General features: G+C 38.9%; 2 protein-coding genes across 6 annotated transcripts; one reads left to right on the top strand and one right to left on the bottom strand.

The window, feature by feature from the left end:
• The first annotated feature begins 624 nt into the window (after positions 1 to 624).
• On the top strand, positions 625 to 4,819 carry LOC119637809 (ribosome biogenesis protein BMS1 homolog). 2 transcript variants are annotated; one of them, XM_038034136.1, is made up of 4 exons: positions 625 to 651; positions 797 to 2,556; positions 2,610 to 3,081; positions 3,141 to 4,819. In XM_038034136.1, exons 2-4 carry the CDS (start codon positions 1,246 to 1,248, stop codon positions 4,817 to 4,819), a joined length of 3,462 nt encoding a protein of 1,153 aa, XP_037890064.1. In that variant the 5' UTR covers positions 625 to 651; positions 797 to 1,245. The 2 variants fall into 2 exon arrangements, with proteins under 2 accessions (XP_037890064.1, XP_037890063.1); XM_038034135.1 differs by having other exon boundaries at positions 630 to 2,556.
• Positions 4,820 to 4,824: 5 nt separating this feature from the next.
• On the bottom strand, positions 4,825 to 8,645 carry LOC119637810 (lebercilin-like protein). Of its 4 annotated transcripts, none has more exons than XM_038034137.1 (7): positions 7,571 to 8,535; positions 6,924 to 7,326; positions 6,634 to 6,856; positions 6,318 to 6,574; positions 6,028 to 6,253; positions 5,334 to 5,960; positions 4,825 to 5,241 (listed from the first exon to the last, which is right to left on the bottom strand). In XM_038034137.1, exons 2-7 carry the CDS (start codon positions 6,986 to 6,988, stop codon positions 4,990 to 4,992), a joined length of 1,650 nt encoding a protein of 549 aa, XP_037890065.1. In that variant the 5' UTR covers positions 6,989 to 7,326; positions 7,571 to 8,535; the 3' UTR covers positions 4,825 to 4,989. The 4 variants fall into 4 exon arrangements, with proteins under 4 accessions (XP_037890065.1, XP_037890067.1, XP_037890066.1 ...); XM_038034139.1 differs by having other exon boundaries at positions 6,924 to 6,970; XM_038034138.1 differs by lacking the exon at positions 6,924 to 7,326 and having other exon boundaries at positions 7,571 to 8,537.
• Positions 8,646 to 23,060: the final 14,415 nt, after the last annotated feature.

Raw genomic sequence — 23,060 nt, 5'->3', positions numbered from 1 at the left:
TTTATTGGACGTAAATGCTCATCGCAAGATACGTTTAAAAAAAATAAATGTGTGATTAATATCAGCTGGCTTTGTATTAAATACGTTACTGTAAACTTTTTATTCTTATTTCTATGTGCTGCAATGTTGTTGAGTCTGCTGAGCATCTAATCTTCAGATGTCACAGGCTTGATGGCATTAGAGATTCCTTTAGCTTCTTCAAGTTATATGGCTGTCTCCTCGATCTCTTTGCAACAAAAAATGCACGTCATCTCGGGGAACTAACTTGCTTTATTATAAAAGCTAATTTATCCTTTTAGAATTTTTTTTTTTTCCTCTTCTTTCCTTTTTTTTCTTTCGTTTTTGCGTTTAATAATCTTCTATTACCATAGCATTGCTTTTCGTTTTCAGCAAAGTTTGCAACACTGTTTAACTTTCAAGAACTCAACAAGCACAATTACACACACACATACACACACACACAATTACATTTAACATGCTCACTCCAGCTGTTACGGCCGCTCTTATTTTTTTGTTACGTTTTATACATAATCGTGACTAAAAATTACAACAGTTTATTATTTGGACATATAAGCTACAAATCTATTGGATTAGTCCATCTCTGTTCAACATACCAAAAAAAAAAAAAAAAAAAAAAAATTTCTATATGCAGTAAATTCGACAACACTAAACATTCATTAGAAATTTTTGATATCTATGATAATCTATATGAAATCTTTTGTGCTCGAAATAAAACTCATTCCATCAGCTGACTTCTTTTAGGTTATAATTATAACCATACTTTTTGTCTTTATAGGATTTTTAAAAAATTTTTCTAATTCCATAAATCTTCAGAATGGACAATATTGAATAGACTATTACAATTTGAATATCAACTAATCGACAGAGATTAACATCATTGTATCGTCAATAAATTGATTATAATCATCACGTGATCTGCATCATCTCTTTTTCTCTGCTGTTACCTTTATTGCAGTTATCAACCTGAAGCTCTACAGGAGATTTTGTGTTAAAAAATCAACGTTACTGGACGTATACGTCTTACCATTTGTAGTTTGATCAATTCTTTTATATACCAGAAAAAGAAGAGTGCTGCAGTTGAACAAACCCAAACCGACTTCAGTCAACTAAGAAAAAATTAATTAATTAAATAGCTTTATTAAGGTTCAAACAAAGAACTTCGGGTTCACATCGAACAGATTTGTTGAATTAGTGAAGAAGAATCAAAAGATATTATTGTAAAAAATGCATGGAGATAAAGACGTCGATAAACCGAAGAGCCACCGTGCGAGGCAATCTGGTGTTAAGGCTGACAAGAAAAAGCTGAAGGCCAAGAAAGATTCTATTCAAAGGGAATCCCATATAACAGCTCGACAGCGGAATCCCAAAGCATTTGCCATCAATTCGGCCCAAAAGGCCGAACGTAATTTTCGGCGCAAAGAAGACTTGACTACTAAAAAACAGCATATACCTTTAGTGGAGCAAATGCTCGACAAACCTCCTCCTATACTAATAGGTGTTGTAGGACCACCAAAAGTCGGCAAAACTACGTTAATATGTAATTTGATAAGGAACTTCACGAGAACCAATGTAAGCACTACGCAGACGCAAATCAAAGGTCCAATAACAATGGTAACCTCGAAGAAGCGGCGAATAACGCTTTTAGAATGTAATAATGACATTAACTCCATGATTGACGTGGCCAAATGTGCAGATTTGGTACTATTATTGTGTGATGCCAGTTACGGCTTTGAAATGGAAATTTTTGAGTTTTTAAATATTTGTCAAGTGCATGGGATGCCTAAAATTATGGGTATTCTTACACATTTAGATATGATAAAAAATCCGAAACAACTGCGCAAGAGGAAAAAGGACTTAAAGCATCGCTTCTGGACTGAGGTATACGATGGGGCTAAGCTTTTTTACTTATCAGGCTTGTTGCATGGCGAGTATTTGCGAAATGAGATCAAAAATCTTGGACGATTTATATCAGTCATGAAATTCAGACCATTGCAGTGGCGTGGAGCTCACAGCTATGTATTGGTAGATCGTGTCGAAGACATAACCAATACTGAAATGCTACGAAGCAATCCAAAATGTGACCGAAATGTCGTTCTGTATGGTTACGTTAGAGGGGTACCGCTGAAACAAGAACATATGGTTCACATTGCAGGTTTAGGAGATGTTCGTATCGATGAACTGACTTGCATATGTGACCCTTGTCCATTACCCGGTTTCGAGAAAAAGCGTTCTTTGCTGGAAAACGAACGCTTGCTTTACGCACCAATGTCTGGCATCGGTGGCATTGTGTATGACAAGGATGCAGTTTATATTGAGTTGCAAGGCTCACACAGTCATAAGCAAAAAAATGTAGCATCTACCGAGCAAGAAGAATTGATGGGAAAGCTAATCGAGAAGAAACAAACAGTAGATAAGTTAGTGGATGAACAGGAATTTCGATTATTTTCAGATGGACAAGTCATTAAGTCGAAGGATTTCAAAGAGAACGGTTACTATGATAACGACGAAGATGTTGGAAGTGGTGATAAAGAAGAGGTAAGCGGCATAATATAAGTACAAATTTTAAAATAACATCCCAATATGATTAGAATGATTCTGGGGTCGGTAACAATGAGGAGGATACTACTGATAAAGAATTTCTTCAAAACGACTGGTGTAGTGGTAATGATGATGACGACGACCAGCAAATAAATAAGAATTCAGAAGAGTCATCTGACGATGATGATTACCAAGATTTTGACAGTACCAGTAGATCTGGAGATGCTGATGACGATAATGATGCGATTATAGCCGATAGCATGAAGTGGAAGGAAAATTTAACTGAAAAAGCAAGGGAAGATTTTATGCAACGTCATTTGGAATCAAAAAATTTAATGCGCCTGGTGTATGAATGTTATATTCAGAAAGAACCAAAAACGGCTGAAGCAGAACAAAAAGAGAAAGATTTCGAGGACGAAAGTAATGGTACTTTCAAATTGGTAGCAAAAAAGCAAAATGAATTGCAGAAAGAAGGGGATATATGGGATAAAGAGGAGAATTGCTTCTTCAATGAGAATCCAGGTAAGTATAAAACACAAAACGTGAATGATCAAGGATTTAAAGGGAATATATATTTGTAGGTAATGTACGAAACTGGCTGGATGAAGATAACAGACAATTTGTTAAGAACTGTTTCGTTACTGGAAAATGGAAAGCATCAGAAGACGCTCAGACCTTGTTGCGTTTAGAAGACATGAGCGACGCTGAAAGCGAAACGTACGGAGACTTTGAAAATTTGGAAACGCATGAAAAACAAAGTGGTAAGTCTCCGAACCAGAATGAAAACCAACAAGATGGTTCGAGTATTTTGAAACGTAAGGAAAGAGGGGAGTTGAACCGAGCAGAAGAAGAAAATCTTACCAAAGCTGAATTAATGGCTAAAAAGTTGAAATTGAAGGCTAAATTTGATGCAGAATACGACCAAAAAGACGAAAAATTAGATGATGGTCGAATTATTGGGGATCATGCTTACTATGATGAATTGAAAGCTGAAACACAAAAACAGTCTGAAATTAACAAAAGTGAATTCGAGCATTTGGATGAAGACTTGCGAATTCAAATCGAAGGATACCGAGCTGGTCTCTACGTGCGCTTACGTTTCAAAAGCCTTCCTGCTGAATTCATACAACACTTTGAGTCTAGCTATCCTCTGTTACTCGGAAGCCTTAATATGATCGAAGAAAACGTGGGGTACGTCAATTGTAAAGTGAAGAAGCATAGGTGGTACAAAAGGATTTTGAAATCAGGAGATCCAATTATCATATCAATGGGCTGGCGACGCTTCCAAACTATAGCTGTATATGCAAAAGTGGAAGACAACTTCAGACATCGATTTTTAAAGTATACTCCTGAACATGTCACGTGTAGTATGACATTTTGGGGCCCCATCACGCCACAGAATACCGGTTTCTTAGCTTTACAAACAATGCGTTACGACCAGGAGGAATTAAAGAGGATTGGCTTCCGTATTGCTGCCACAGGGTGTGTAAGCGAGTTGGATAAGACTTGTCAAATAATGAAAAAATTGAAACTCGTTGGGCATCCCTTTAAAATATATCGCAAATCTGCCTTCATCAGAGGTATGTTTAACAGTCAGCTAGAAGTGGCAAAATTCGAAGGAGCTCGTATCAAGACCGTTTCTGGGATAAGAGGACAAGTAAAGAAAGCTCACCACACACCTGAGGGCTCATTTCGTGCTACTTTTGAAGACAAAATCCTGCTAAGCGATATTGTGTTTTGTCGTACGTGGTATCGGTTCGACGTTCATCGTTTTTATGCTCCTGTTACAACGTTATTACTGCCGGCAGAGCAAAAACTGCATTGGCAAGGAATGAAAACTTTAGGACAATTAAAACGGGAACGTCAGATAAGAAATAAAGCTATTCCTGAAAGTCTCTATACCGAGATTAAACGCGAACCCAAAGCTCTCAAACCTTTAGTTATACCCAAAGCTTTACAAAAAGCTCTGCCTTATAAAGATAAACCCAAATTTGGCCCTTTGAACCCGAAACGAAAAGAAGAGTCTGTCGCTATTATACGATCTCCTTACGAGCAAAAGGTAGCGAAACTTATGAAGATGATCGAGACAAATTACCGAGAGAAACGCAACAAAGATCACCAAGAAACCAAACAGCGCGTTAAAAAATTTAAAGCAAAGCGACGAGCCGAGGAAGCCTCGAAATTCAAGCGACAAAAAGAACTGCGTAAAAAAATATCAAAAGCTATAAGTAAAATTCGTAGCAAACAAAAGAAGAGATAGTTTTATTACAAAGTTAAAGTGATTTGCTATTTATTTTCAATATGTTTGGTGTAAATTGCCAAAAGCTTAAAGCGTTACGTCAATATATATACTATAGCAACGAATCTAAAAAAGAGTGAGGTAAATAAATTCAATTTTTTTTTTTTAATTGATGCAAAAGCTTAAATTCTTTAATCCTGGCTCTTGTTGGTATCGATGGCTTTTAGTGCAGCTAATAGTTTATGTTTGCGATTAACGGGAATCTTATGATCTGCTGCATTAAATATTTTGGGGTTATCATCCTGCATAATACCACTGGTCGCTTGCCGGCAGAACGTATCAAGGAATGCCTCACGTTCTTTATAGTCATTGGAAATCTGTTTGCGTATTGTAGATATTTCTTCTTTCATACGGCTCTTTTTGCCAGTCGTAGGAGTAATGAACTAGAAATAAGAAGCGAAAATTCCAATTTGTTTCTAAATTTAGATGAGCGTGTGATCTTTTTGTTTCTTAATTAAACCGATTGGCATTTTACCTCTACTTTGCTAGATTCATTATAAAATTCTTCATTTTCATAAGTCTGGTCATTTTCGTCTGCGTCGCCGTCAATATTTGCCATAAAACCTCCTCCATTTTCATCGGTTTCTTCGTCCAATTGACCTAAGGTTTCATCGGCCGTATCTTCGGTGGAATAGCGTGCCTCGTCGTCAGCATTTTCATATTCATCCTCATAGTCAGGTTGCAGTTTTTCCGGTTTTGGTGGAGATAAAGCTGACAAAGGCTGTTGTTGTTGTAGTGTTGATGATTTTAATGAGGTTTTTGGAACTTTATAAGTTTCTTCTGAGGTATCTCTTTCTGTCTGATTAATGCGTCTCAGTACTGCGACTGGTTTGGTGGGAGCAGTTGTTTCCTTTTGTGGTTCTGGAACTGTAGGTGTGACAATTAAATTTTTGGTTGTACTGTTCATTTTTTTGACGGCCCGGGTCGTACGTTGCGTTTGTACATTTGTGCTGTGACTCGAGCGATGAGTAGTAGGAACCTCGGTATCTTCTGCAGTGTCACCATCAGTGTAAGGCGATTTTTCTGATATTTTATCATCTTTATGTTCCTCATTCCCTCCCGCTTTATTTCGTCTCATTTGCATATTAAATCTCTCTTGGAGCTAAGCGTTAAAGTTGCGAAGGATAACGTTATGTCAAAGTAAAATATTATAAATAATTAAAGTATACCTGCAATTCCTCCAGCTTGCGGAAACCAGACAATTCTAAACGGGACTTTTCCAATTTCATCATGACCTCCTTAGTTTTTCGCTGTTCCATCTGCAAATGCTGTTTGAACTGTTTCGCCTCTAGCTGAAATTTGCGGGCCATCATTTTTATATCATTTTCTTTTTCCTGTAAACGGGTCTCTAACGCTTGCAGTTTTTCCGTTAAGCGCTGCCGATCTTCTAAGTTTCTGTAAAGGAGAAATGTTTCTTTTTTTTAATTTGTTCATCGAAAGATCAATTGCTTTCAATCACTTGTCCTTATTAAGCTGTATATAATATTTATTCTGATCGGACAGCGACAATATCAAGGACTCCTTTTGTTTTAGTTTTTGTTCCAATTCTTTGTTCGTTGCTTGTAGGTTTCGATGCTTCGTTTGCCAAACTCTTAATTCCTCGGCATGCGAGTGTAGCAATTGTGGAAGCTCGGCATTTGTAGATTCATATTTAGCTAAGGCGGAATCCTGACGTTTATGCAAGGTGCGTAACATTCGATTTTCATGAGCCAATTCCTAAAAGAATATTTTTGATGAAAATATTATAAGCAAAATCGTGTATTTTTTGTAATCACCGCAATGGTCTGTTGTGCGTCCGCCAATTGGTTTTGGAAAGTTTTCATACGCAAGCGACGTGCAGAGAGCACTCGTTGGCGTATTTCATTATTCACTGGTACAACTGAGGGTTGGCGTACAGCTGGCCCACGTCCCACCGGCCGCTTAGCTCGATAAATTATGTTAGCCATACTCTTTGAAGAGCAATGAGAATGAACGCTTTCGCAGCTTTTGACGTTGACACTAACATCATGAAAATTACAAAATGATAAAATGTACGTGTTCTCATGTCTATTTTTGATTGACATACGGATTCGATTTTTCCTCTTCCTGAACCAAACTTAAGCATGATGATGCCTTACGTGGCGAGACCATTTGGACGTTATTGTTTTTCGGATAAACAGCAAATTATATAAATTGAAATGTAAAAAATATCTTAACAAAAATATATTTGAGGTGTTGAAGTGTTCTTCTCTTTTGCAAAATTTTTGAATTAAATTTTTTAAAATTTTTAAAGTTTTTATTCCGTTTGATTGTAAAGTCAACACTACTTTGGTAAACGATTATTAAATTGGAAATTAATAAAAGTAATTTAATGCTTGTACGCATCTTGTTTATGACGCTGGCTAGTTGTCTTAGCGACCGAATACCCTGCATTCAATGCCATGCATATTTCAATACACAACCATACTATAAGCAGCGCTAGAAACAAACTAAATGGACAAGAATATGCATTGGATATGATGTGTAAAATTCTTAATAAGACTCTAGTCAATCGAATCGAAGGGCGGTCTTGGCATAGTTTAGTTAACTTCTGAATACATACGTCTTTTAATTACATGGCGTACATTTGCTCCTGAAATAAAGGTTGAATGCCAAGACCGATCATCATTTCCGTTTTTACTTTTGAAACTTTGAACATTAAAGTATTGATAATAATAAAAATCTTTGCCTTACCTAATGTGAGTTCGTGTTATTCGCATCCGTCACTCGAATACCTCTCATCCACGCAACTCGATTAAATTACTCTATTAGTCGATTTATCTGATTTCTCAATTTGGAAAATGAATACGAAAAATTTGCCTAAAAGCCGAAGCTTTTTTCCATTACACAAACTTTCCAGGCCATTATCATGTTCATATAGTCACAGTGACTTTAACCATGGACATGCAGGCAGGAATGGCAAACTCTAATCCCCATATCAAATATATTTGGTTTTCCATTTTCTATTTTAATGTTTGTACGTTTATTTTCACAACAGAGCACAAAAAGCGATGGATATACCACACACAACAGAGTGAGTGTGTCTCTAATGCACATTTCGTGATATTAAAAACAAAAGAAATTTTAGTATACCCATATCTTTCGATAATAGGCAAACATCATCTAAGTTTCGGTTACAGTATACAGAAATTGTGTTGAAATCTTTAATTTTTAAATTTTTTCTTATTTACATTTAAATGTGAAGGAATTTCCACTGTGGGATATTGAAAAGAAAATATATTAAATAAATATTGTTTATGATTTATACAATCATCTATAAAAGGTTAAAAAAATAATGTACAAATATTTATAATATATATTGAGTATTGGCGTAATGGGTGTCTGCCTTATATTTTAATTTCGGGGTTATGGACGTGCGAATTGATAATGGGTACTAATAAGACGCAGGTCGAAAATAATTTATTTCTTATTCTCCCTTAAAAATAATATTTAGCACTTGTTAAAACGAAGTCATCTTCAGTCATCTTTTTCATCTTTGCCGTGCGGATAAAGGACGTTGACTAATAACTCAATAGTCATGAGTTCAAATCTGAAGCGCGTTAGAATCTTGAATAAAGTCGGTAACTATAGATATTAGGGATGTAAGATTTTAGTTTTCGATTTTTTTTCTCTGGCTAAATTAACTATAATAATGACCGAATTTGTGATCGAATTTTTTATACTCACAGCTATTATTCTATTTCTGTAGAATATTTTTGTGCTTACTTCGTGTATATGTGTAGCTTATGAGCAACGAGTAAGAGAGTGGGAAAGCAAAGTGTTCACTGTTCTTGTTAGACGGTCGTGTGGGATTTGTAAAATGTGGTTGCTAGAAATACAACCTTGCGTTATATATTCATTTTATTGACGAAAAGCAAGTTTGATGTGGCGAGATTTCACAGGTGAGGTTTTCAAGATACTATAATTCCGTGGGTTTAACAAGTGGGATAGAGAGAAAAAGAGAAGAAAAATTAGCAGAAAAGTTGAAAAAAAGATCTTTTTTTGAACAACAAAACAATCAAAGTAAAGTAAAACCAAAAAGTAAAGCGTATCTCCACCAAAATTAATTATATAGACAGGCTTTGAAATTTTTGTGTAGTTATGGGATTTGCAAAATTCAAAAAAGTTTGACTTTTTTTGATTGAAGATAAGAAAAAAAAATAGTACGGCGGTGGAATAGATTGCCAACGGTCAGAAATATTATCGCGTGTTTGACATTGAATTGAAGGAACTCATCGATCTTTGAAAGAAATATATAAGTTTGTGTATAAATTATAAAAACGAAGTAAAGAAAAGTTAATTATTCTTAATGGGAAAAAATGTACTACTATAATTAGTGGATTACAAGTGCATTTTATTATTAATAACCAGCGACATGCAATGACTGGCCTTTATTATAAAGAGAGAGAGAGAGACAAATTTGTCTTTTAAAATTAATAAATCAAAAAGAGAAAGCTAAACATATATTCCACTGTTAATAATTTACATCGTACCAACTCGTAAATTGGTAAGCGCGCATATATTTTCAATGCTTTATAATTAATAAAGTAAATTCGTTCTGTAAATTCAGTTTTAACTTAAAATATGAAAGAGATTGCTCAAGAGTTGAATGCGACTAGCGAAGGACGATTTCCGTGTTAATATGAAATTCGAGTACATTTTTGGTTGAATAAAACAAAATTGGTAGCATCAATAATAAAATAATAATTTTGCTCAAGAGTTGAATGCGACTAGCGAAGGACGATTTCAGTGTTAATATGAAATTCGAGTACATTTTTGGTTGAATAAAACAAAATTGGTAGCATCAATAATAAAATAATAATTTTAGTGAAACATTAACTTCGATAGTAGCCTGTCAAGATTTGTTATAAAAGTTTTATAATGTAAGGAAGAATTCGACAATTTAAGTAGAAAAGAAACATATAAGTGTGGCCGCATTATTATATGTTAAAAAAGACAGAAAGATTTCTTAATTCAGATAAAAGATTTCAGCATGGCGATTCGCGACCCGACTATTGTTTAAAACTTTCCACGTTTTTGTCCGTCCCGAGAGATTTTCCATGTTTTATCCGATAGGACCACTTGTCCGTCCCTACCTGCATTCTATTCGTTTTTATTGCCCCTAACCGTTTCACCCCGTCGCAGAAGAGAGTGTCCCTCTGTCATTCAGGGATGACGACTAAGCTGAGCCAGCCGTCCCCTATCCGTAAAGTCAAAAAAAAATATCCCTGTCGGTGACGTCAAATATATATGTTGTCTGTGATTACTTAGCTCTGGCTGCGATAACACGACTGAAAAGATGAGCGTATTGCAACACGCTCTTTTATGGTCGCGACCACCATCGCTGTCCCGTTACGTAGATGTTTTGACTATGCCTGTGTTACAATCTCAACTCTTACTTGTATGCGTATTATAATGCTACTCTTACGTATATCTTGTTATTAATGCTATCTTAAGTACCAAATCGTGTCATCGAAAAAGTATAAAAGCCCTTAACGATTAAATGTGCTAGCTGTCAATATACAAGCATGACAACACCAGTAAATCGAAAACTTTCGAGACCGTTGATACATGATTTGCAAAACCACAAGATCGTTAGGTATGTGGCTTTGCATAATGTGAATAGTTCAATGCTAAATGTAGCTTGTTGAGAAGTAGAAGTAAAATACGTATGAAGGTATATAGGCATGTTGCCCAGCGAATTGCAACTTGTTTATCGAGAACATTTATGACCTGTTTCCCCAGGAAAAGATAAGATATGGTTATACTTACGTATATTACTTATGTGTGTATTACTTGTACATATATTATTGCTAGGCATATTTTTCTGAAGACATAGCATGCAACGTATGTTGCATAGTTCTGATACAATGAGTTTTTTTTCTTTTTTTCTTCTTTCGTCTTTTTACATGAATCTAAATTACCAAGGGTTTGTGCGGGAGAGCGATGATCTCACATTAGCGTAGAGTGAATGTTTTAGGGTCTAAGGATAGATATTTGTGCGGATGGATTTACCATCAGAAAGGAACCAAAACGGCTCCTTACGGCATAATTAGAAGTAAATAAATTAAACTGTAACTCTTATATATTTTAATATATTAAATTCTGGATAATATATAAAGAAAAAAAAAAAAGTTTTTCTTATATATGAGAAGAATTTAGTTTACGGCTCCTCGCACCTAACTTCGGGGTCTCCTGTAGATATCATCAGCCGGGGAACAGAATTAGATGGGGCATAGTAGAGAGTGGATCGGGACTCGAAATGCGCCCGTAAGATAGGTTTCGTCCGTCCGTCTGATCGAATAAGAGCTAAATATGTGCTATTATCTTAAGTGTAAACGGCAGAGGAGTGACAGCAAGACAAAATATAAAACCTTCCCACATGTCCCGAAATAACTAGCTCAGCTGAGTCGCGTACGACTGTCATCACAGCCTCCGACTCTCGGTAAACGGCACTAAACAGCGGGCCCCGAATATATTAAAGTCCATTTTCCATTAGTTGGACATATGTGAAGAATTTATAGATATAGTTGTTACAGTTTGTAGACGAGTTCTTTGAAAAGTTTGACAAATTTTCTAATTCTTTCGCAAATTTGTAGGCAATGTCTTCACTTTTGCAAACGGGTAAATGTTCACCACAGATACTACACAGCTGCACATGGGGGAAATAAATAGACAGAAATGCTTAGTTGTGCTCAGAATTGGAAACCGGCTAAGAACAGACATACTATGACCGTTTCCTACGACAAATTTCGTCCATTTTCAATACCAACCTGCGTGCGAGAATTTCCGATATGTCTACCAAATTTGAAGTCGATAGCTGTATTTTTGGCGGCCAACCTTAAACCCATTCAGGATTTAATATTGATTGAGAATAAATAGACTTTCTGGTGTGTCTGGAGCTTTGCCAACGTTATGACAAAATGAATATACCCCTGATCCTTCGGTGAAGATTATAAAAAATGTAAATAATAATAAGTTAAATATTAAGAAAATAATTTCTCGTAGAAATGTGTAGTGTAGAGGTAGCTTAAACAGTGCTTTACAATTTATTTTTGTTATTAAAACTGATATAGAATAAAAGTGCTACATAAAATAATTTATCTAAATTTTTTTTTGGACAAGTGATTGACTTGTAAGATTGGAGAAAAAAAAATCAAGGAAAGATAGTCGGAGCTTTCATAGTTTCGTCGCTGTTTTAATGAATAAAAATAAAAAACCTTATAGAGAGAACTACGTACATGAACTGACTTCAAAGATTTATTCGCTTAAGTTATTTTGCGTATTTCTATCGATGTGTGTCTGTACGGTGTAACGAAGCGGTTTGCTTCCTTACTAATAACCGGTCCGTCCGCTTAGATGTCTATCCGTAGACCCTAGTAACATTCAGCCCAGCTCCTTCGTCCGCGCGAAAACCCAAATACCGCTGGGTAGGGCACCCGGTCATCCGCCTCTGGCACCAGCGTAAGTTGAGAGACCGTTAACCGCGCAAACGGCAAACTTATAGAACATAAACACTTCACAAAGGTTGTATAAATACACACACACGAGTATAAAACATGTGTAAAAGGGTCAAAATGTATAAAAGCGGTATAACATCAGCAAAATATATAAACACACATACGGGCATAAAATAAAAGTCAAATGTATATAATCTGTATAAAATCATGACAATACATGAACATACGCATGAGCATAAAATATGTACAGAATCTGCATAAAATCTGTATAAAATCACGTTAATATATGAACACCCACACGAGTATAAAATATGTATGGAATCTGTATAGCATCTGTAGAAAAATATTATAATATATAAGCACACACACTGTGGATAAAAGCGTAAAAATATAAAAACACATATAACACTACACATTACTGTATAAACGCCGTTAGGACCTAGGAACTCTTTAAAATGTATAAGCACATGCGATCATAAAAATGCGCATAAACTTTAGAAACAATGTACAAAAATGTATAGCACCGCTAGGTTATATAAAATCTTTAAGCAATGTACAAAGGTGTATAGCGCCGTTAGGGCATACAAAACATGCAGGAATAAACACTTAGGTAGAAAAATAAAGGGATAAGCATACACGATCATGCAAAACGCATAGACTCTAGCAACCCTCAAACGTCTGTATGCTTTAAAATGTATAAGCACATGGGATCATAGAAAAGCGCATAAACTTTAGAAACAATGTACAAAAATGTATAGCACCGCTAGGTCATATAATATCTTTAAGCAATGTGCAAAGTTGTATAGCGCCGTTAGGGCATACAAAACCTACAGGAATAAAAACTTAGGTAGAAAAATAAAGGGATAAGCATATAAGCACGCACGATCATGCATCACATATAGCAATGTATGTCAACATACAGTCACCTGTATGTGCAAAATGTGTAAGCACATACTGCTGAAGCACACAACATCATGCATTACTGGGTAAACACCGTTAGGCCATATAAAAATCTTCAAGCAATGCGCAAAATGTATAGCACCGTTAGGTCACACAAAACATAAACACTTAGGTATAAAAATGTAGAGCACATATGAACATATGAAAATGCATAAACTGTATACACACACATGAGGTTAGGAATAGGTGGAAAATGCATAAAAATGTAAAAAGGCGTAGGATCACACATGCCAAACATGTAAACACACATACACACACATAAACAGAAAATACCCTTACTCCACATAAACGTAAGCTAAGTATTGTACACATAAGAAACATAGCACTCACGCACCCAACGGTGAATAAATCACGCGATTTGGTACCTGGCTGCGCGTTGAGTAGGCACTTGATCAAACATAGCAATAAGCTAGATGTAAGTTGGTGTTAAGCTACGTACAAGTCGTTCATGCAAGTCGTAACTAAGGCTGCGACAGCAGCCAACCTAAGTTAAGCATAAGTATAAGTGTTATACTTCCAAACACAGAACATGTTGGTAACGGTACAAGCGAGCGAGACTTCGACTATTAAAGAGCGTCCCATCAGACAGAATCTTTCAATTGTGTCATAGCCGCCTAAGGTATGTGTTTACGGACAACTGGACAAGTGACCCTTTAAGAGTAGTTTTTTTTTTGGACTCTACGGATAGGGGATGGATTGGTTCAGCTTAATCGCCATCCCTGAAGGACAGATAGGACTTTTGACGCCAGGAATAGGGGATGAATTTGTTCAGCTTAATCGCCATCCCTGAATGACTGATAGGACTTCTGACTCTACGGATAGGTGGTGGATTGGTTCAGCTTAATCGCCACCCCTGAAGAACCGAAGAATATTTTCTTTTTTTTTTGGCCTGACCTAAGCCAACTAGAGACGGTTAGGGACAAACTGTCGGCCTAGGCTGCTATGACACCCATGCCGCATCTTTTTCTTTCTTGTAGTAACCCGCGATATCGGACGGTAAAAAGCTAATAACTCGTGTGCGAACAACCAACAACAAAAACTCCAAAGTCGGGTCACCTGGCTGGTTCTTTGCCATCCCTCTACAAAATCACTTGTAATCTCGCATACCAATAAAAGAATATATAAGAACATCCCCGAAGGTTCAGAACATTTTGTTTCAGATAAATTGTCTTGCAACGAACCTTGGAGTTTCTACACTGCCCAAGAAGACTCGTTACAACGGGTATAAAGAATTAAAAATCATTTTTGAACAGCCAGTTCATGGAGGAGAAAATAAAACGTAGATAACGTACCAATAAGCAATTGATGAGAAAACTCTTAGCTGTACGCAGTGGAAACGTTTGGTTTGACGCAAAATCTATAAAAAATCTATAACAAATATAATAACATTACCAAAAAAAAAAAAAAAAATTAAAATAAAAAAATTCATTATCAAATGAACAGATGTGCAAGAGTGGCATAAAACATATATATTAAACAAAGGTCATAAAGATAAATTATTTCTAAAATATAAGTTATTTGCTAATTGGGATAAAGTCAGAAAGAACGTTAGTGTTTCTGCTACTGTTGAGTCGGTCGGTAACGAAAAGGTTACAAATAAGCAGGAAAGCTCTCTCTCTCAGAGGTTCGAGCTGTGCTGAAGTGACAAGGGTATTTCTTCCCATTGGCATCACTCAATCTACCCAGGCGTCATCGTTTAAAACTAATAACGAGAATACTAAATGGCCCTCTCTGCCTTGCTGTCCGAGTGCGAACGCTGGTCGCCGAAGTGGGCACGTCACACAAGCTCCTCGTGCAAGTGTGGTTACTCCTCCTATATTCTCCCTAACCAAAAACTTCCTAGTCGTGAACCCTACTGCTCCTAGTACAGATGACATTTGCTTGAAGACAGAAAGGCAATATTTGTGTCAAGACTGGCACCTGCTGCATCTGTGGATAACATGAAAAGTTATCTGGCGGCGAAAGTCCCATCTGTCAATTTAAAGCGTGTTAGCATTTTCAAATTGCCTCCTTCTCAACCTAGAGCAATCTCGTCTTTTAAAATTCTAGTTCCGACTGCAAACATGGATATGTTATTAAATAAACCATTGTGGCCGGTTGGATCCTTAATTAATGATCGACCCCATAATACAAATGCAATAGCCCTTTCCCGTTTCAAAAACTAAATATTTCTTCAGGCTCATTATCTCTCATTTATCAAAATGTTAGGGGCTTAAACTCAAACATTCGTTCTACTTTCCTAAATTTAGTGAGCAGGGAGTTTTTTTGTTTGGTCTTCACTGAAAGTTGGTTAAAGCCTGATCTTCATTCGTCGGAAGTTTTTCATAATTCGTTTCAGGGTTTCAGAAATGATCGATTGTGTCGTAATGGTAGTGGTGTTTTAATAGCCATATCTGCAGCAGTCCCCTCCTATTCAATTGAATTTCCCACTACTCCCGACGTTGAACTTATTCGCCATTCGTGCAAAATTCCCTAATAAACACTTATATGTGACCTGCTCATATATTCCCCCAAACTCGGCTAGCTGTTTCTGCATCTGTTCCGGTGAAGCAATCCCGACCTCGAAGCAGGTGTCCCCCGGGGTTTAATAAGACAATTAAATATTTCAAGGATAGGAAAAACACGCTTTTCAAAAAATATTCAAAAGGTGGGTTTGCTTTTGACTATTTCGCTTTCTCGGCGGCAAGGCATAAATTTAACTCTCTCAACCACCAATATTAGTGCAGATATCCGCAGTTCATTAAATCCTCTTTGTTTGCTAATCCTAAATACTTTTTTAAATTTGTTAACTCAAAAGAAAAATTTCCACAAATCCCTCGTATGTTTCTTCTAATGGCTCTGATTCCTCGCATGATTTTGAAATCTCAAATCGCTGAATACTTCCGACGAAACTTTTCGACTGCTAATTCCGATTTATCAGCAAACTACCCGTATCCTAACTAATCTGGTTCAATTCTCAATTTAGTTATTTTTGAAAATGGCGTTGTTAAAAGGTTGAGCTCTCTAAAATATAGTTGTGCGCCTGGACCTGATGGAATTCCATCACGTATACTTAAATCCTGCGCTGTCGAAGTTGCCTACTACCACTTTTGTGAATAGGAATAAGGAAACAAGTCTTCCAACACAAAGGGAAAACACCTAAATTCAAGGACTTCTTAAAAATCTTTGAGACAACATCACATAGTTCGCCAGCACAAGATATAAGAACACATGAGGGGATTCCATCAGGTCCCGGCGAACAATTATATTTTAGAGAGCTCAATCCTTCAAAAACGTCATTTTCAGATATAACAAAGTTAGGAATTGAAATCAAATTAGAAATCGGATATGGATAATTTTCTGATAAACCAAAATTGGCAGTTGAAAAGTCCTGACGGAAGTATTCCGTAAAGAGATTTGAGATTTCAAAATCACACGAGGACTCGAAGCCATTAAAAGACACATGCGAGGGATTTATAGAGATTTTTCTTTTGAAATTAACAAACATAAAAAAGGATTTAGGATTAGCAAACAAGGAGGATTTAACAAACTGAAGGTATCTGCAATAGTATTGACGGTTGAGGGAATTAAATTTATACCTTGTCACTGAGTAAGCGAAACAGTCGATAGAAAAACCACTTTTCGAAAATTTTTTGGAAAGCTTGTTTTTCCTCCTTTTTTCTTGTAATATTTAATTGTTTTATTAAACCGCGGGGGGCACTTGCTTCGAGGACAGGACGGCTTGATCGGAACGGATGCAGAAATACCTTGATTTAATATATTGTAAAACGACGATAGTAAACTATGAATACTTCCTACTGAGAAATCAAACACAATATGTCTTTGCCATCTAATCGTATATTTCTCCTCTCCAACATGGCAAGAAGATCTTCCGTCACCAATCTGTTAGAGTTTACTTCTTATGTTTTCAAGGTTTTTTCTAGTGGCTCTCGCACTGATGTCATATACACTGATTTTAGTAAAGCGTTTGATTTGGTTAACCATAAACTACTCATCTTTAAACTCCAAGCCACTGCCTTCCCATTTGATTTAGTTTATACTTGAGTATGCCTATGTTGTGTGGTCTTTTTCATATAGGTGAAGGTTCAATTGAATCTGTTCGAAAGCAATTCTTGCTGTTTGCCCTTAGGAATTTGGGTTGTGATCCTTTGCCTTTCTTTTCCCCTATGAAAATAGGGTGCTTCTATTAGCCTTACCGTCACTTGAGAAACGTGAATTGGTTGTTGCGGTTTCCTTCTTAATTAAAGTAATAAATGATACTATTAACTCGCCTGCATTACTTGGTGAGATAAGCTCTCATGTCCCTAACTTTCTCTAGACATTTAATTTTGATTAAGCTTAGTCAATGTAAATACAATTAGGAATTGTTTAATCCGCTCAGAGTTGCTTGCAAAAACTTAAATGTTGTCCATCACTTATTCTCCTTATCGGACTCTTTGAAGTCTATTAAGGCAACTTTGCTTAATATGCCCGATTTACCAACTTCGTACTTAAACTAACATTTCATTGTTAATGTCTCATTTTTTATTTAAAATAATATTGCGTTGTTTACGGTTGCCAAGCTTATGCATGTTTGCAAAGGTTTGGGGGTTGACTTGCAATCTGGATCTGTTCTTATTGCGGGTGTGCTTCTGTGTTAACTGTATACATGTTTTTTTTTTTCTTTTTTTTCTTTCTCTCTTTTTATTTGTTTTTACATGAATTATTATTTTTAACCTTTTAATTTATTTTTAAAGTTACTTGCTTATTATTATTCTTCTTTGTGTTCTGCCTTTTTATTGTATACTTTATTAAAACAATTAGTAAAAGATTTTCTATTAACTTGCATTGAATTCGACTGTAATATTTTTTAGTAGAATTTCATGTATAAATGCGTAAAATAAAAAGTAAATAAATAAATAAATAACGCCTCTTTCACCTATATACGCGTAGTAGTTACCAATAAAAAAAATTATATTTTCATATTCTTATAATTACATTACATCAGATTTATTTGGCACTGCATTAACTATTACTCTTTTTTAGCGTTTAACTAGTGCAGTTTAGTCTTTAGTTTAAATGATTAAAAAGTGAAAAAAAAGGGAAAAAAGGGATAATGCTTAGCTAAGCTGTATATCCGACCGCTTAGGCGGAGTTCATACTCATGTGGGTTTACGCGAGTGAAGGCAAGGGGACGGTGAATGTGCACTGACGGAGTAGGAAGGGAGCATTACATGCTCTGCGTCTTCCTCCGTGTCTGCGCATATCGGGCAGTTAGGCGAGCTGTCGTGCCCGAATCTGTGTAGATACTTCCGAAAACAGCCATGGCCAGTCAGAAGCTGGGTGAGGTAATAGTTTACCTCGCCGAGGTGTCTTTTAACCCATCTTCTTATGCTAGGGAGAAGAAAGAACGTCCTTCTTCCTGTGGTCGTTCCTTCCCACCTCGACTGCCGTATCCTCAACGAGGAGCGGGGACTGAACGCACTATATGGTCCCCGATTCGTATCTCGCACGTCTCTGGCTTCTTCCGGCTACTCACAAGCACAACCTCCGTTTTGTGTTCAGCCAGCTCTAGGCCCACCTTATTTAGCCACCCTTTGATGCGCATGATTTTGTTCGGTAGCTTTTGCTTCTATGTCAGCAGTATGCTTTGCGAGCACCACTATCGCAACGTCGTCGACGAATCCAATACTTATTGTGCTGGTGGGCAGCTGCAACCTCAGGACGTCGTCATACATGATGTGCCATAAGAGAGGGCCAAGAACTGACCCTTGTGGGATGGCTGATGATATTTTATACCGTTCTGTGCTGTTGTCGCTTTCATACACCAACGTACAGTCCGACAAGTAACTCTCTATGGTATCCTATACATACCTTGGGACCCGCGCTCTTATAAAGACCTTGCGGACAGTTCCCCATCCACCGAGTTAAAGGCGTTTTTCACGTCCAGTATAATCAGGGCACAGTATTTCTTGGCGCCACCTTTCCACCTATCCCCGGCTATGGCCTCGGACGCCAGCGTCACTACGTGTTTTATGGCATCTATTGTTGAACGCCCCTTTCTGAAGCCATACTGGGTATTAAATAGGGCACCATTTTCTTCGACTACTCACAGTAGACGCTCCAGGAGACGTAGGCCTGTATGACGACGGGTCAGCCGATGGCTTGTTACTTTTTGGGATCAGCACCAGCCACTGCATTTTCCATTTCTTTGGTAAGACTCTCTCTCTGAGGCACTGTTGCATAAGCTGGGCAAATATTTCAGGCCTTACCCTAATCGCTGCCTTCAGGGCTTTATTAGGGTTTCCGTCCGGACCTGGGGCTTTTTGTTGCCAATTCTTTTGCCGGCCGGTGGCTCCTGCTTCCTTCCGAAGAAGTCCACCGCTACGTATAGCGGCTTTTGTGGGAAGAAATTTGCCACAATTTTACTCAGCATGGCACGTGACTTGTGGCCGACCGTGCCGTTTAAGTTTCTTGGGAACCACTTATACGCGATTCCCCACGGGTTGACGTCAGCCTCTCTGCAGAGAGCCTCGAAACAACTTCTCTTGCTGCGCCTTTCTTCAGGTCACCACGTAGGCACTTATACGCGTGGACCCGGCTGTCGAAGTCTAGCCTCCCCCTCGATCGCTGAAGCAATTTTCTGACCTTAAGTCATTCCTTCCTGGCCGAACTTATTTCCGAGTTCCACTAGTAGCGCGGGACGCTTTTATTGCACGTTCTTCTCCTAGCCATTGACGCGTCGCATGCTTCGTTTATAGCGGTATACACTTAGTGTATGAGCAGCTCCGTTGTATCACCGTTTATCACGCGGGAAGAGAATGTCAGTCTGAAGGTTTCTTCGTCGAACGACGTGTCGTTGTACTTCGGACCGCTTTGCGTTAGGCCTCTATCTGCTCTGCCTCGCCGAGCTGCGACCTCTTTAAAGATGGCTTAGTGGTCGCTGCCCGAGTAGCCTTCACTGAGCGTCAACCTGCACTTTGGCATTAGGCTATCGCTCACAAACGTGGTATCGATCATTCATCCAAAGCCTGCTTTCTTGAACGTGTGTTGTTGCCTGTCGTTCGTCAGCGTCAGTAGTGGCATTGCAATCGTTTCCAGTAGGGCAAGGCCTCTAGCATTGGTGATTCTACTGCCCCATTCCACCGACCAGGCGTTAAAGTCCCCCGCGATTATGACCAGTGGTTTGTTGCGGGCATCCGCACACTAGATCATCCAACATGTTCAGGAACTCTCCCTGCGTCCAGCTTGGAAATGCATACCAAATGTAGCAATGAGTGCACCGAGCTCTCGCACTCGCGTAGCTGTTGGGCTGGACGCTTTCATCCAGGAGTGCAGAATCCGGTGACCAGATTGTTGCTTTCCCTGCTGCATCGGCAATTCATCCGCCATGGCTCATGCTTCTGAATGGTTCACTGATCAACACCAGGTCTACTTTCTCTTCTATGATCGTCTGTCTGAGCAGATCATAAGCTGTCTCGCCGTGATTGAGATTAATATGCAATATACTTCTTTGCGTCCTCTAGCATCTAAAACGCGTTTGAATAACGGGAACTTACTGCTCCCCGCTATACGATTAATGTCCGCGTTTAGCATACCTTTACAGGAAAAGCACAGGGGATCATTGGAGCACACTTTTGCGATGTGCCCATCTTCTCCGCATCGTCGGCAGACCACTGATCATTTGCATGTCCCTTTACATTGTTTGGCAATGTGCCCGAATTCCAAGCAGCGGCAACACTTCGCCAGTGTTCTGTGCTCTCTTAGTCGATACACCACCCAGCCTACTCTTAGTTTGCCACCAGCGAGCAGCTTGTTGGCTTCTTCTTGCGGCAGGCTGATTATTACCGTTTGCGTGCCCCCGTAGGCCTTTCTCAAGCTGACTACCTCTTTGTTTGCCAGCCTATATTGGCTCTTTATGACTTCGTAAATATCCTCCCTTGAGGTGATTTCGTAGATATCCCTGCGCTCCACTGTACCGCGTTGCATCAGGCTTCTAACCGCCGTCTGGTCACCTAATAGGAAGCTCGCTACATTCTTCAGCTCTTCCATTTTCTCTCCATTTCTGTTCAATTGCAGCAGGAGGTCGCCGTTCTGCATTCTCCTGATCTTGTAGACCACTTCGCCTAGTTGCTTCAGTTTGGGCTCGCCTTCAACCTTACGTAGAATTTCAGCGTAGGAAGCCTTGCCTCGCAGCTATAACGATGGCGTCCGGTTTCCCTCTACGGGCTTGCAGTTTGCGGTCCTTTTTCTTCCTGGCCGTCATTTGTTGCCAGTCCTCCCCGGTAGCCCGCGTACCTTGGTACTTATGGTGGGCTTCTGCGGGGACCCCTTGGACGCACTGGCCACGTTGCGACGCTTGGCAGTTGGTGCGTCTATATCACCGGGCTGTCTTCTCTGTGCGGCGCTTATCTTCGGGTCGGCGTCCAGAGCATCTTTCTTACTCACCCCTCGCAGGTTAGGAGGAGGGGTCGTTTGAGCGGCTTTATCGACCTTGTCGACCTTGCCACTCGGTTCGGCACTCGTCTAGTCCCTTAACAGCGCGCACTGCTGAGAGGCCATTCTGATGGCCTCAATGGCATCTCTCATGGCTTGTTGAATGGACCGCCTTTTGCCGTCCTCCAACATTTCCACCCGTGCCTCTAAGTGGTGACCCAGCCTTACAAAGGGTGCCGTGTCCCCCGCGTCTGTCTTAGACACTCTCCTTAGTTTGGTAGGCGACTGTGGCTGGGCTTGGCCGCCAACCGGCGATCGCAGCATTCTGCTACTCGCCATAAACGGGTTCTCGTCGCTCAGAGCACTGGCGTGAACTCCACTGTCTGCTTTTTTTGTCGAACCGGCAGACATCGGTGTTGCTATTTTGGTTTTATTTATGTTGACATTCATCTTTTATTTTATATGGACCCCAACAGGGAAGCCGCTACCCGGTTCCGCTAATGTAGTTGCTGTTAGGACCCCATGGTTATCTTTGCGAGCAGTGAGGCCATATAGTGGGTTGACGCTGGCCCTTATGAGACTAGCGTTCAGTGCCAGGTTCAGCATTAGCTAGGGGTTCTTCTCAACTAGGCCTACACCCACCAACTTAGCGGTGCGGCCTAGAACGTACTTCCCAGACTTGTCATAATTTTAACAGGGCGGGGGCGGTGCCAGCATTAGCCCGAAAACCATTTCGGCTGGATGTCACTCCAACCTACTCAAGTAATGGAATACTGCCACCACCAGCTCAAAATCATCGAATCAAACAAGTGTTCCGGTATGCCATAATCAAGACCTTACCGGGCTCCGTCTTGATGCCTATCTCTAGGCTTCGCAGAATTGTCTCTCTCGGTGCCACCCCCATAAGGGTGGGGAGCACCTATTCCAAGGACGGCGCTTAGTCGTGCTGTCACCGAAGATTCGCGGGGTTATGCGGCCTTTTCAGCCGCCCCTCCTCTTCTGCCGCTCTTGGTCGGGGACCGCTTATTGGTTATTCGCAGCTAACCTACAGATATACCCTTGGGTACACGCAGGCCGATCACTATCCGCCACCTGTGCCCCCACAGTAGCCTGAGCTTAGCCCTGTGTATGTATGTATATTTATATGTACATATATGTATGGTATATGTACATATATGTATGGTATATGTACATATATGTGCATATATGTGTATATATGCATATATGCCAATTGTCGCCTCTAGATTAGTCTTTTTTTCTTTCACTCACTTGCACAGTATTGTCGATATTTTACAAGTAAACGTTTGCATTAATCGCAATACTGTAATAAAAAATTAATACTTAAATGC

This window comes from Glossina fuscipes, unplaced genomic scaffold (genome assembly GCF_014805625.2).
Source record: "Glossina fuscipes isolate IAEA_lab_2018 unplaced genomic scaffold, Yale_Gfus_2 61, whole genome shotgun sequence".
In the NCBI taxonomy this organism is placed as follows: Eukaryota; Metazoa; Arthropoda; class Insecta; order Diptera; family Glossinidae; genus Glossina; species Glossina fuscipes.
Note: the sequence above shows the minus strand (reverse complement) of the source record. Positions and strands in the feature narration are given on the sequence as shown.